This window comes from Jaculus jaculus, chromosome 1, assembly GCF_020740685.1.
Source record: "Jaculus jaculus isolate mJacJac1 chromosome 1, mJacJac1.mat.Y.cur, whole genome shotgun sequence".
Lineage (NCBI taxonomy): Eukaryota > Metazoa > Chordata > Mammalia > Rodentia > Dipodidae > Jaculus > Jaculus jaculus.
In genome coordinates, this window is record NC_059102.1 from 237,368,081 (window position 1) to 237,383,476 (window position 15,396).

The following is a 15,396-nucleotide window of genomic DNA, read 5'->3' on the forward strand; positions in this document are numbered from 1 at the left end:
TTGGAGAGATGGTTTAGTGGTTAAGGTGATTGCCTACAAAACCTAAGGACCCGTATTCGATTCCCTATGTCCCATATAAGCCAGACACACAAGATGACCCAAGCATGCAAGGTCTCATATGTGCATAAGGTGGTACAGATATCTAGAGTTCAATTCCAGTGGCTAGAGGCCCTGGCACACCAATTCTCTCTCTCATTAAAAAAAATTACAAAAATATGTACTTTTTGATGAGATCAGCAAGATTATTTTTAGGGTAGGGCTTTTTGTTTCTACTTCCCTTCCCATTTTCTTTAAAGTGGTGTTTGGGTTCAAACCAGGGCCTTTTACATACAGAGCAAGGGCTATACCACTGAGTTACATCCCAAACTCCTAGGTGATATTTATTGTAATAGTACCGTGTGCGTGTGTGTGTGTGTGTGTGTGTGTGTGTGTGTGTGTGTGTCTGTCTGTCCTATCTGTCTGTCTGCAGCAATACAGACATTTTGTATCTCTGTGTTAATTTTTGTTTTCTTTCTTAGCATTAATACCAAGTACAAATTAGAAACTTACTTGGGGTGATAATGCTTTGTTTATTTTACACTAAACATAGTGTTATAAGAAAGCTGACTTGACCATTTATAAACTGTGTCTTCATTTTCATGATATCCATGATGTAAATTTATTATTGCATTTCGTTTAAATAGGTATTTATATGAGCGGATTGATGGAAGAGTCAGAGGAAATCTTCGACAAGCTGCTATAGATCGGTTTAGTAAACCTGATTCAGATCGATTTGTTTTTCTTCTTTGTACTCGGGCTGGTGGTCTGGGCATCAACTTAACTGCAGCTGATACATGCATAATTTTTGATTCTGATTGGAATCCTCAAAATGACCTTCAGGTAACTCCTCAGCTAATAAAGAATGTGATTTGTTGTGAAAAATTCATGTGGGGATTGGGAAAGATGGCTCAATGGTAAAAACACTTGCTTGCAAAGCCTGTTGGCCCAGGTTTGATTTCCCAATATCCACATAAAGCCATATACACAAAGTGGCACATGCAGCTGGAGTTCGTTTGCAATGGCAGGAGCCCTGGTGGTACGCCCATAAATACTCTTATTTTGTTTCTTTCTTTCATTCTTTATTTATTTATTTATTTTCTTTCTTTCTTTCTCTCTCTCTCTGTCTGGTAAATCAGTCAATAAAAATCACACATATGTTTTGGTGATCCATATTTTTATTTTTGTCAAAACAGAGTAAAATGTGTTTAACACCTGTGCTAAATAAAATGGTGAAATTATTTTAATTATAATTTAATGAGAATAAAATATAACAGACTAATTAGTTCTTACCAATTTATATAATGTTATATATTACCTTTTTTATTGTTTTGTTTATTTATTTTTATTATTATTGTTTTGTTTGTTTCTTTTTTGTTTTTCAAAGTAGGGTCTCACTGTAGCCCAGGCTGACCTGGAATTCACTATGGAGTCTCAGGGTGACCATGAACTATGGTGATCCTTCCTCTGCCTGAGATAAAATTATATATTATTGAGTACAGTATTTGTGTTCTTTAAAATAGGTAATGGACACATAAGCTCAATGGCAGAATGCTTACCTACAACAGGTGAGGCCCTGGATTTGATAATCACTAATGTGACCCCTCAAAATTACATTAATTTGAGAGACTTAAGCTTTATGTATAACTTATTCAGAATAAAAATTAACAGAATTTGACTCCTTTTATATAAGTGAACTTTTATCCTAATGAAGGCATATAAGTTACGAGTCTATTTAGACATCAACATTAGAGTGATCAAATAGACTCAAAATTAGCAGAGGATAAAGGGATATGACATGAGAACCCATGTAACACGTGATAGTCTTAATTATTCTATAGTTTGTGTTAATAGTTCAAATAGGCATTAAACAAAATAACAAATACTTAACATATCCAGTTTAGTAACAATTATTTCAAATTGCTCCTTTGACCATATGTAATCTAGTTGAAAATATCAGAAGCTTTTCCAAAATTAATACATAGATTGGAGAGATGAATCAGCAGTTAAAGGTACTTGCTTGTAAAGTCTGATACCTGAGTTCAGTTCTTCAGTATCCATGTAAACAGAATTAATGCATAGATTAAATTAGAGGTAATTTCTTCATATGGATTATGTAATATCTCTTTCACTCTCCCTCCTTCCTTCCTTTTTTTGGGGGGGGAGGGTTTCAAGTCAAGGTCTCACTCTACCCTAAGCTGACCTGGAATTCACTGTACAGTCTCAGGCTGGCCTGAAACTTAGAGTGATCCTCCTACCTCTGCCTTCTGAATGCTTTAACCTCTAAGCCATCTCTCTATCCCTCTCTATTGATGCTATCATTTTTTCCCTTCGATTACGCAGGTCTTGTGTAGGTCATGTAGGCCACTGTGAGGCCATGATTATCAATGGCCACTTTGTGTCTGGAAAAAAGTTTTGCAAAGAACTCCTCCCTTCTTTTGGCTCTTTAATTCTTTCTGCCAGATCTGCAATGTTCGCTGCACCTTGTAAGGTGTGATACTGATGTCTCAGTGCTAAACACTTATTGTCACTACTTCTCAGCACTTTGATGAGTTGAGTCACCCTGGTGGTCAACACCATCTGAAACTAGAGGCTTCTCTAACCAAAAGTGAGAATAGCATTAACATATGGCATAAACATAAGTATTTAGAAGTCAGTTAGTTACGTATAATATATCTATTTAGCCAGACATCAGTTTATAGCTCACGATTCCCCAGCCATAAGCTTTTGATTAGGTCTTCAGTACGAGCCATGAATTCCTCTCATGGAGTCTCAAATCCAGAGATTAGTTTGTTTCTCCCATAACAGACATGTAACCATTGCACCAATTGACACATTTTGCCTGATTGGCTAGCCTTGTAGCTTGCAGGGTCCACTGCTGATTAAGCCCATTGGTATCTTTTCTTCTAAAAGCTATGTGCCGCATAGCTCTTCTCAGTAACATAACAGCTAGTTAACAGGGTCAAGGAGGTTTCCAGATTAACTCCAGCTTCATTTCTTAGTGTCCTACAGCCCAGGTATGTGGTGTCTTAGGCAAGAGGCTCATACCATCTAGTTCTCTTGGGCAGCCAAGAGCTTTGGCAATAGCTTGGGGCCTCCCTTGCCAACAGCTCAGTGGAAGGGTCCCACTCCTATAAAAGCCATTCTTTTTTTTCCCCCATAGGTAGTGTCTTCCTCTAGCCCAGGCTGACCTAGAACTCACTCTGTAGTCTCAGGCTAGATCTCACAGTGATCCTCCTAGCCTTGCCTCTCAACTTCTGGGACTAAAGGCATGTACCATCACACCCAACTTAAAGCCTTTTGTTGTTGTTGTTGCTGTTGTTTTTTGTTTACTTGAGATTGACAGACAGAAAGAGGGAGAGAGATAGAGCATGGACTCACCAGAGCCTCCAATCAGTACAAATGAACTCCAGATGCACCCGCCACCCTGTGCATTTGACATACCTGGGTACTGGGCAGTCAAGCCTTGATCCAGAGTCCTTAGGCTTCACAGGCATGCACTTAAAACCATTCTTTTTGGTTTTTTGAGGTAGGGTTTCACTCTTGTCCAGGCTGATCTGGAATTAACTCTGTAGTCTCAGGGTGGCCTTGAAGTCATGGCAATCCTTTCACCTCTTCCTCCCGAGTGCTGGGATTAAAGGCATGCACCACCTTTCCCAGCGCCTTAAAGCCAGATTGGGTCCACAAGCTTTGGTTTGCCAATCATTAAGTAGAACTGAGATTGATTTTGAATACTTTATTTACACATTTAACTGCTGATAATGCACAAAATGTTTTAAAACTAAGTATTATTTATTATAGTGCAAAACTTGACTGATTTCCCCAGCTTTTCCTTCTCAGTTGTTTTCTCTTACTAGTGTTGTAGATCTATCTTATCTGTGCAAATCAGTAAAAAAAATTGGTCTCTTAAGTACTTTCTCTTACATCTAAAGTTGCCTGTTTATAATTCTGCTTTCCAAACATCTCAGTGTGAATACAGAGAAAATGGGAATAGTATCAATAACACCAATACTTTTTTTTTCTTTTTTTTTGAGGTAGAGTCTTGCTCTAGCCTAGGCTGACCTGGAATTCACTATGAAGTCTCAGGGTGGCCTCAAACTCACAGCAATCCCCCTACTTCTGCCTCCCATGTGCTGATTAAAGGCAAGTGCCACCACTCCAAGCCCATCAATACATTTTTTAGTTTTTATTTTATTTATGTATGTATTTATCTTGTTGCCTACCTCCCTTGCCATGCCATTGTTCATATGAGGCAAGACCTGTACCACTGAGCTACATTTCCAGAATGTTTAAAATTGAATTTTCTCTGTGTTGCACAGGCTGACCTGTAACTTGAGATCCTCCTGAATAGTTGGGATTACAGGTCTATAGATACCATACCCAGATGCCCCCTGTAAATTATAAAACCACATTTTTAATATATCTTGAAGATAAGAGGAAGATGATTAATATTAAAGACAAAACCTATAGAACCTTTGGATTCAAGATTAATTTAGAAATTCAATATCCCATATGTTTTATAATCATATCTCCATATGTAACATATATGTGCAGGCTTAGTTCTTCTATTTTAATAAAATTCAGGCATCTAGAGTTATTAACCGGAGGTTTTATTCCCAGTTCAGTGTCACTCACCTTTTGTTTTGTTTTGTTTTAAATGGGTGTGCATGAGTGTATCCATTTGTGTGAGTGCCTGTGTGTGTGCATGTCTCTGTTGAAGCCAGAGTTTGATGTTGGGTGCTTTACTCAATGATTCTCCCCCTTATTTTTTGAGATAGGGTCTCTCATTAAACCCAGAGCTTACTGATCAGGCTAGATGAGCTAGCTCGTATGCTCTATAGATCCTCCTATGGCCTGCCCATTGCTGGGAATACAGACTCCTGGAATTTTACCTTTGGAGTTATTGACATGAGTTCAGGCCCTCATCCTCACACAACACGGACTTTACCCATTGAGCAGTCTTTCCAGACCAGTGTTACCCACTGTAAGCAGAAATACATTGACTGATATATTGTAAAACTTGAGTTAACCATCAACTGAAATTCTGTGGGTGGATTTTGTATTCATTTTAAAAATTATAATTTGAATATACTTTTTAAAAAATACTATTGATTTATTTGAGAGAGTTGGATAGAGAGAGCAGGTAGAGAGAGAACAGGCATACCAGTGCCTCCAGCATGGCAAACAAAACTCCACATGCCTGTGCCACCTGGTTCATCTGACTTATATGGGTACTGGACAATCAAACCTGGGTCCTTAGCCTTCACAGACAAGCACCTTAACCGTTAAGCCATCTCTCCAGCCCTGGATATTCTTTTTTTTTTTTTTTTTTTCTGGATATTCTTTATTTAAAATACTTGAGGCCAGAAGTGTTTTGGTTTTTCATCTTTTAATATTTTATAATATGTAAATACACTGAATAATATATCTTAGAGTCTTAAGTCTAAATATGAAATATATTTATATTTCAAGCCCACTCTGTAACAAAATAGTCTTATTACAATATTTGAATGTGTCTGAGCTTTTACCATGACAGGTATGGAATTTCCTTTTATCAGATTGTTCATGGTAAAAAGGTTTCAGATTTGTAGTATGTTCATTCTTTACTTTTTCTTTTTCTTTTTCTTTTTCTTTTTTTTTTTCAGATGGGGTTTCATACTGTGGTATGGTTGGCCTAAGTAGTATGTAGCCCAAGATAACCCCAAAGATATAGTGATCCTCCCAGGTGTTAAGATACAGGGATGAGCCTCTATATTTAGCTGGAACCTTGAACTTCTACGTAGAGATATCAACCATATCCCCATTAGAACCCAGTAATCCTTAAGAGACGTACATTCTCTGAAATACAGGCTTGAAATTTAACTTACTGCCATTTATGGGGTAACATCTCATGAGGGTAAACTCTAATTTATAAAATGCAAAAAACTACTTAGTTCTGTAGCAAATATATCTGAAAATTCTCACATACTGTTCTATCTATACTACACAAACAAGTTACTATTAAATACATTTTGTGAAAAATAATTAATCTGTACCTTGTCTTTTTCTTTTTTTCTTTTTTGTAGGCCCAAGCTCGTTGCCACAGAATTGGTCAGAACAAAGCAGTTAAAGTCTACAGATTAGTAACTCGTAACTCATATGAGAGAGAAATGTTTGACCGAGCTAGTCTGAAACTGGGCCTAGATAAAGCTGTGCTACAGAGCATGAGTGGAAGAGAAAGTAACGTTGGTGGTGTATGTATACTGTTTTTTTCACTTGGATTTTTTGTGTTTATAGAATCGCATCATTCAGTTTTGGTCCACAAGCAACACCTGACACTGTTCTGTGCACAAGGTTGTTTTCACAATATGTTTTACTTAGTAATTTTGAATGCTCTTGATCTATTTATATACCTTTAGAACTTGTGAATTCTAGTAATTTTTACAAAATAGATATGTTTTAGCATTTTGGGGGCATCTGTATAATGGCATAGCAAGTCAGAATTTGATTTTTTGTGTTATTTATATAAAATTGTTCAATTATTTAAAAAAATTCAGGGGCTCAGTTGAATGCTTGCCTATTGTGCACAAAGCCCTGGGTTTTATCACCAGCACTATATAAAATCAACTATGGTGGCACATTCCTGTAATCCCAGCACTTGGGAGGTAGAGGCAGGAGGATCAGAGAAGTTCTAGACCATCCTCAGCTACATAGTAAGTTCAAAGCTATCCCTGCTTACATAAGACCCTGCGTCCTCCCCCCTCCCTGCAAATTTTTTTTTTCTGTGTTTGTTTTTATTTATTTATTTTGGAGTGACAGAGAGAGAAAGAGGCAGAGAGAGAGAGAGAGAGCTAGCACCAGGGCCTCCAGCCACTGCAAACGAACTCCAGACACGTGTGCCCCCTTGTGCATCTTGCTAACATGAGTCCTGGGGAATCGAGTGTCAGAACTGGGGTCCTTGGGCTTCACAGGCAAGCACTTAACCACTATGCCGTCTCTCCAGCCAAAAAATACTTTTATTATTGACATTGTTTGACCTTTTTTTTTTTTTTTTTTTTTTGCCTAAGCATGTGTTTAATGTAGAATCATAGTACCAAAATGGGAAATCATGTGCACTTTAGGCCTTGGTGTAATGATGCAGGGGTTTTTAGGTAGGTGGTAATTCATATTCTAAGGACAGCAAAAAGTAACCTTAATATTAATTAATTTGTTGAATTCTTTTTCACATGCATTCCAAAGTCCAGATGTTATTTACACATGATCTCTTATGTGTTTGACATTCTTTATGGATAGCTGCCCATTTTATGAGCCTTAAGAGTATGGTAATCACTATAATTACTGTCTCTGTAGATTCAACAGCTTTCTAAAAAAGAAATAGAAGACCTACTTCGAAGAGGTGCTTATGGTGCCATTATGGAGGAGGAAGATGAAGGCTCTAAATTCTGTGAAGAGGATATTGATCAGATTTTACTACGTCGTACAAAAACTATTACTATTGAATCAGAAGGACGTGGATCAACATTTGCCAAGGTAACAATGAGATGTATGCCCTGGTGTGTTATAGTTGGGCATATGGTAGTTCTGTTTGTAGGTTTTTGAGAAAACTCCATACTGATTTAAGTAGTGGCTATACCAGTTTATATTGCAATCAGCATGAATAAGGGTTACACTTTACTCATACCCTTACCGGCATTTGTTTTCATTGATGCTAGCTGTTTTGACTAGGATGAGATGGAATCTCAAAATAGTTTTAATTTGCATTTACTGACGGATAAGGATGTTGAACACTTTTAAAAATATTTATTGGTGGTCGCAGACACCTTTAATCCCAGCACTCCGGAGGCAGAGGTAGGAGGATTGCCGTGAGTTTGAGGCTACCCTGAGAATACAGAGTGAATTCCAGGTCAGGCTGGGCTAGAGACCCTAACTCAAAAAAACAAAAAACAGAACCAAAAAAAAAAAAATTATTGGCTATTTGTATTTCTTTTTAAAAATTATTTTATTTATTTATTTGAGAGAGAGAGAATGAGTGCACTCAGAACCGGAGTCACTTGCAAAAGAACTCCAGATACATACACCACCTTGTATTTCTGTGGATACTAGGGAATCGAACCTGGATCCCCAGGCTTCACAGGCAAGCACCTTAACCACTAAGCCATCTCTTCAGCCCATGTGCATTTCTTATTTTGAGAAAACTCAGTTTAGTTCCATAGCTTTTTTTTTGGTTATGGATTATTCATTTTCTTGTTGTTTGGGTGTTTGGTGTATTTTGTATACTATATATCAATTCTCTTTCAGATGTATACGTGGTAACAACTTTCGCTGTACAGAAGCTTCTTAATTTTATGAAATTGCATTTGTTCATTGTTGGCCTTATTTACTGAGCAACAGGCGTTCTATTCAGAAAGTCCTTACCTGTTCCTATCTTCTTAACAATAATGTATAAAACTCTCAAATCCACAAAACCATTCATACTGGCATTTTATGAAGTTAAATTCTTTAATACTATCTGCAGTATTTTATAAGATAATATATTGTGTTACTTATATAACCAAAAAATTTAAGAAAACAAAAGTGTGTTCTTCCCTAGATGATTGTGTAGCTTACATGTCTGCCCATCTTCAGCTTGAGTAATTTCGTTTTTAGGTTTATTTTTTTCTGGAATGATCTGTCAGTTAAGAGTAAGATAATGAAGTCAACCACTACTATTGTTATTGTGAAATCATGAAACTTTGACTTTGCATTGAGTATATTTGTTTTCTGAAATTTGGGGTACCCATGTGCAGTAAGTATTTGTTTAGAATTGTAATGTCTTTGATGGATTGTTCCATTAATTAATATAGAGTGGCCTCCCTTACTCTTTTGTTTGAAACCTGTTTTGAAAGATATTAAAATGGTGACATCTGCTTGTTTCGTAGCCACATTTGCTTAGACTACCTTTTCCTGTCCTTTCACCCAAATGTAGCATCCATCTTTTATGGTGAGATGAATTTCTTAGAGGCAAAACAGAAGAATCCTGCCTTTTAAGACATTTTGCTAGTCTGTATTTCTTTTTTTTTGTTTGTTTGTTTGCTTGCTTGTTTTGTTTTGTTTTGTTTTGTTTCAAGTAGGGCTTCATTCTAGCTCAGGCTGACCTATAATTTACTATGTGATCTCAGGGTGGACTCGAACTCACAGCGATCCTCCCACTTTTGCCTCCCAAGTACTGGGATTAAAGGTGTGCACCACCACACCCAGGCTAGTTTGTATTTCTTCATTGGGAAATTGAGACCATTAATATTCACAGGTAGTATTGAAAGAATGGTGTGTCTTAATTCCTTTGCATTTTCATTATTTTCTAATTTTACATGTTTTCCTATTCCTCTTATTCTTTCCTGTGGCCTCATGGATATATTGTTTTTCTTGTGGGTCTGAAGGATTCCTTACTGGTGACTGATTCCTTTAGCCTAATTTTGTGATGGAAAGTTTTCCTTTTCTCCTTCTGTTATGATGGAAAACGTTGTGCTAGGGCTCTCTTTCACATGCACGCTCTGTCTCTCTCTCTCTCTCTCTCTCCCTCTCCCTCCCCCCCCCCTTTCAATCATAATTGTAGTAGACAATCTCAGGTCACTGGGATGAACCTCTAAACCAGACACAGTTAATGAAGAAGGGAATTTATTTGAAGCTTACAGCTTCAGGGGAAGTTCTATAATGACAGAAGAAGTTGGTGCCACTTCTACAGGTCCAAGCAGAGAAAGAAAAGCCACAACCAAAAAACAAGCAAACACACTTCAGGAACTTCATGCAAAGCTCCTGCACTTTGCATATTTTTAGATTGGAATTCCAAATTCACCCCCACACTTTAGGGCTGGACCCTAGGATCTAACCATAGTGACACCTCCTCCAGCTAGGTAATCGTAGATCTAAATTACAGTAGATCTAAATTACAAATTTTAATAAAATCCTGAATATATTGGAGGCCACACATTCAAACTTCCACATTCCGCTCCTGACCCCCAATAGATTTATAACCATCTCACGTTGTAACCTGTGTTTAGTCTAAATTCAAAGGACCCCATAGTCTTTACCAACTTGAGATGGTTCTAAAGTCCTAAGTCTCATCTGAGATTCAAGATAGTCTCTTAGCTGTGAGTCATGTAATATCAGAGCAAGGTATATGCTTTCAGCATATAAAGTACAAAGCAAATATTTTCAATAGCTATAAGGCACAGCAAGGAGAGGCTAGAACAATGCAAACATAATAACCATCAAACATCTACAGATCAAGTCCAATAGCATAACCAGTGACGGTCTCCAGATATTTCAATTCTGTGCCTCCAACTGGTCTTGGTAGCCAGGAAAAATCCCTAGTCAACAACCTCCCTGGCAGCCCTTGCACAGTCCAGGTATGTCTAAAACATCTTCAGGTCTCCTTACAAACCACAGTCCATCTTCTAGTGGCTTTTCTAGCCTATCAGGGTCATCATTCCCTGCCTCATGCCATGTCTCAGAAGTGGCTCCTCGGACCATGTCCACTTCATGACCACTGCATGCATTTTTTGTTTCTGAAACCAATACCTTCAGGTGTGTAGGACACAGCCATATTGTTAGGTTAAGGATGAAATAAATCATAACTTTGAAAAGCAGGCTACTTTTTCAGTTAGCTCTTTTTTATTATCAGTTTTTGCATGTCTCTCATAGTCTTTCCTCAGGCATCTTTTTTATTGCTTTAGTTTAAAAAATTGGGCCATCTTTCTTAAGATTCATAATGTATTTGACAATAACAACCTTAGTAACTTACAATCAGTCTCTGTGTCAGTAAATTTTAAAATTTTCTTGAACTTTTTAAACTTAATATCTTAAATCTCTCAGTCTTATATCTTTGGCCAAGCACATTAGTCTACAAATTTTATCCTTGCTCAAACACTCTGGGCCTGGACAGCAGAATACAGGCAGTCCTTACGTCAGTACCGCAGTTTTAACAACGTTTTCTTTTGTCTTTCCTTCCCCTTAGAAAGTTTATAAGCCAAGCTTCCAAATATAATTTTCTCTTTAGCATTTAAAATTTTCTTCAGAATAGTCCATAATTCTTGGCTTATCACTCTAGATCATTATTTTAATTGTAAGTACCAAGTCCACGTCTGTTTTTCTAAAACAAAAAGGTTTTTGTTGTTGTTGTTATTGTTTTTGTTTTTCAAGGTAGGCTTTCACTCTAGCCCAGACTTACCTGGAATTTACTATATAGTCTCAGGGTAGCCTTGAACTCATAGTGATCCTCCTACCTCTGCCTACCATGTGCTGGGATTAAAGGTGTGTGTCACCAAGCCTGGCCCTAAAATAAAAGTTTTAAAAGACCAAATTCCACATGGTCATATCCATCTCTCCCCACTCCTGCTGCCAGTTCTGTAGTATACAGTCTCGGGTTGCTGCGATGAACCTCCAAACCAGAACAGTTATGAGAAAAAGGAATTTTTTGTTGTTGTTTGGTTTTTTCAGTTATGGATTTTCAAGATAGGGTCTCGCTCTAATTCATGCTGACCTGGAATTAACTGTGTGTTATCAGGGTGGCCTTGAATTCACAGCAATCCTTCCATCTTTGCTTCCCGAGTGCTGGAATTAAAAGTGTATGCCACCATGCCCAGCAAAGAAGATTTTTTTAAAGCTTACAGGTCCTGGGAAAGATCCATAATGGCAGTAAAAGTTGGCCCCACTTCCATGGGTCCAAACACAGAAAGAAAAACCACCATCAAAAGCAAACAAACAGGAGCTGGAGAGATGGCTTAGTGGCCAAGTGCTTGCCTGTGAAGCCTGAGGATCTGGGTTCAATACTTGATTCCCCAGGACCCACATAAGCCAGATGCACAAAGTGGCACATGCATCTGGAGTTCATTTGCAGTGGCTGGATGTCCTAGCATGCCCGTTCTCTTTTCTATCTGTCTTCTCATTTATCTGAAATGTTGATGGGCCCAATACTGTGTAGGTCTTATGTAGATAACTACAGTCACTCTAAAGTCATGAATACAGTGGCCTCTTCATATCTGCAATACTGTAGCATAGCACTTCTCCCATCCTCTACCTGTTTCATTCTTTCTGTCCCCTCTTGTACAATGCTCCCTGAGCATTGGAGGACAAGGTAGAAATGTTTCATTTAGCACAGAGTACTAAACTGTCACTTTTTCTAATTACTTTGATGGCTTTCAAGGCTCCCCAGTAGTAACGCCAGCTGGAAAAAAAAAAAAAAAAAAAAGCTGAGAGCAGCACTAATCTTTGGGCATAAACATAGATATTTAGAGAGTAATTTCAGAGCACAAGATATTCACTTAACCAGACAACTGTAGTAGCTTCCCACCCAGGGCCTATGATCTTCCCAGTAATAAACTTTTGACTATCTCTTGGCTTTGAAAGTATCTTTGTGAGATGTGTCATTCTGATGGGCCTGCATCTCTTTTGTCACTGTCATATACTTAGTGGTTTAATTGTAATAGGAGGAGTGGATGCTCTTTTCTGGCTTTACCTATTCTGTGTTTTAAATGCATTTGTGCCAGGATTGTTATCTTCCTATAATTTTGGGAATTTGACTTTCAGGATTTTGTTGAAAATATTTTCTTTACCTTTAGATTGGACGACTTCTTCTTTGCCCATAATTTCATAGACTTTGTCTTTTCATAGTGTCCCATGTATCTTACAAGTCTTGCTTGTACATTTTACTGATTTATCATTGCTCTTGTTGGAATGTCCCAGTTCCTCCATCTTGTTTTCAGTCTTTGATATTCTGTCCTGAATCTGTTGCTGAGGTTATTCTGAAAAATTTTTACAGGAGCATTCAAATGAGTTATAGAAAGTATCCTGTCTAAATTTTTATTTTGGGGGAGGGTATGAGGGGGGAGGGGCTACTGGGAATTTAACACAAAGCTTCACACGTGTTAGACAAATGCTCCATCTATGAGCTACATACATAGCTTTCCCTAGTCTGGTTTTTAATAATTTGTTATGTAGTACCAAGACTTTTTGGCCCATGCCTGCAATTCCAACTCTCAGGAGGCTGAGGCAGAGATCTAGAGTTGTTGCCTGAGATACATAGTGAGATCCTGTCTCTAAATAACAAAGTAAGGGCTGGCAAGATGGTTCATTGTTTAAGGTGCTTGTTTTCGAGGTCTGGCAGCCTAGGTTCACCTCCTCAGAACCCATGTAAGTCATATGCACAAAGTGTTGCATACATCTGAAGTTTGTTTGCAGTGGCAAGAGGCCCTTGTGAACCCTTTCTCTGTCTGACTCCCCATCCCCTTCTAAATAAACAAATAAAAATATTAAATAAGTAAGTGAATGAATGAATGCTAAAAGGGGTCAGACAAAATAATTGATTAATGAACATAACAAAATTTGTTGAATCTTGAATGTTGCTTCAGATGTATTCCTAATTTGTAAAGTCCTTCCTCTGGCACATAACATCTTAAAAGGAGATGGTCGTTAAATTATGAAATGTTAAGGAAATCTAAGCCAAAGCCAAATGTTGAACATTTGTGGAAATACCTCTTAACATCAATTTACAAAGTAATACATATTTGACCATATAGCTAAAAATATGATATAAATATAATAGGTATATACCAGAAATGAGCTTTATAATATATATAAATCTGTCTAAATTTTTAAACTCTTATTCTGCCTCAGTTTCTTAATGTTCATGTAATATCCTTTGAAGTGTATCTGTCTTTTATGTTTTGCTGTCATAAAGAAAATATCTTCTTTATTGAAAAAGTTTGAGAGTTAACCAATATTAGTAACTTATTTCTGTTCCTAATCTCTAGCCTGTGTTGTCATTAATAAGCTAATGCCTTAATTAAATGCTGTGCTCTTATTTCATATCCCCTGTGTTGGAGCATGTCTTGAGTGTTTGTACGTATGCTGAATTCAAACTCTACCTATAGTAAATGTGAAAGGTAATGGTCTAAGTATATTTTTTAAAAGCTTTTTCTCTCAAGTATTTAAAAAAATCACTGTTAAATATTTCAGGCAAGTTTTGTGGCATCTGGAAACCGGACAGATATTTCCTTAGATGATCCTAACTTCTGGCAGAAATGGGCTAAAAAAGCAGAAATAGATATAGATGCCATCAGTGGCCGAGTAAGTATGTGTGAATGTGTAGTTAAACTGGTGACTATTTTAACCAGATAAATACATATTTATGAAGGCTATTTTTTAATTTAAAATTCTTTTTATTTTTATTTATTCATTTACTTTTTGAGAGAGAGATTCGGCACACCAGGGCCTGTAGCCACTACAGACAAACTCCAGACACATGTGCCATTTTGCGCATCTTTCTTAAGTGGGTGCTGGGGAATTAAACCTGAGTTCTTAGGTTTCATAGGTAAGAGCCTTAATAGTTAAGCCATGTCTCCAGCCCGGAAAGTTACTTTTTTATTATGTAGAAATTAGTATACATTGATCAGATATTCATCAAAATCATAAGATTGTGAACACCTGAAAATTTACAGAAATAAAAGACATTTTAAGAAATTGAAAAGGAAAAAGGGATAACTCTTCCTTACAGAAGAATTCCACTTTATAAATACAGAAACTGGGCTGAGAGATAGCTTAGCGGTTAAGGCACTTGCCTGCAAAGGCAAAGGTCCCAAGTTCAATTCCTCAGGACCCACATAAGCTAGATGCAGAAGACGCACACATCTGATTTACTTTTATTTATTTATTTGACACACATGCAAATGAACTCCAGACGCATGCACCACCGCATACATCTGGCTTATGTGGGACCTAGAGAATCAAAGCTGGGTCCTTAGGCTTCACAGGCAAGCGCCTTAACCTCTAAGCCATCTCTCCAGCCCATGTATCAAGAGTTTGTTTGTAGTGGCTGGAGGCCCATTATCTCAGTGTGTGTGTGTACATCCCCTCTCTCTCTCTATCTACCAATTTCTCTCTCTCTCTCTCAAATAAAAATAAAATGTAAAAAATAAATACAGAAAGTATGTGGAAAATAGAAAATCACTTATAATCTACCAGGATAGTAACCACAGCAGATAAAATTATTCAATGAATTCTAAAATTAGTGAGTAATAAAACAGGATATTTTTGTATTCTCAGAGTTTATCTTCTAGCCAAGTATGGTGTCTCAAACCTGTAATCTCAGTCCTTGAGAGTCTGAATATGTTTTTGAGTTTATGGCCCTTTGTACTAGAGAGTCAGTTCTAGGTTATCCTGGCCTAGAGGGAAGCTCTCCCTCAAAAACAGGTGTATCTTCAAAATCTTATTTAAACTACAACAAGAAATGATTAATTTTATTCTAGAAACACATAAAAGTTGCTTGTATGTTACACACATGACATATTAAGATACATACATACATACATTCTCTGTGTACACAGAGGTGGTACCTCAGAACCATTA

At 37.3% G+C, this 15,396-nt stretch overlaps 1 protein-coding gene across 14 annotated transcripts in view; it reads left to right on the top strand.

The window, feature by feature from the left end:
• Chd9 (chromodomain helicase DNA binding protein 9) overlaps window positions 1-15,396 on the top strand; it is a 268,879-nt gene that overhangs the window by 189,157 nt on the left and 64,326 nt on the right. For all 14 annotated transcript variants that reach the window (XM_045161271.1, XM_045161280.1, XM_045161276.1 and 11 more), the window contains 4 exons: window positions 684-879; window positions 6,102-6,269; window positions 7,366-7,545; window positions 14,008-14,118. In XM_045161271.1, coding sequence (XP_045017206.1) covers window positions 684-879; window positions 6,102-6,269; window positions 7,366-7,545; window positions 14,008-14,118 — 655 coding nt within the window. The remainder of the gene's footprint in view (window positions 1-683; window positions 880-6,101; window positions 6,270-7,365; window positions 7,546-14,007; window positions 14,119-15,396) is intronic.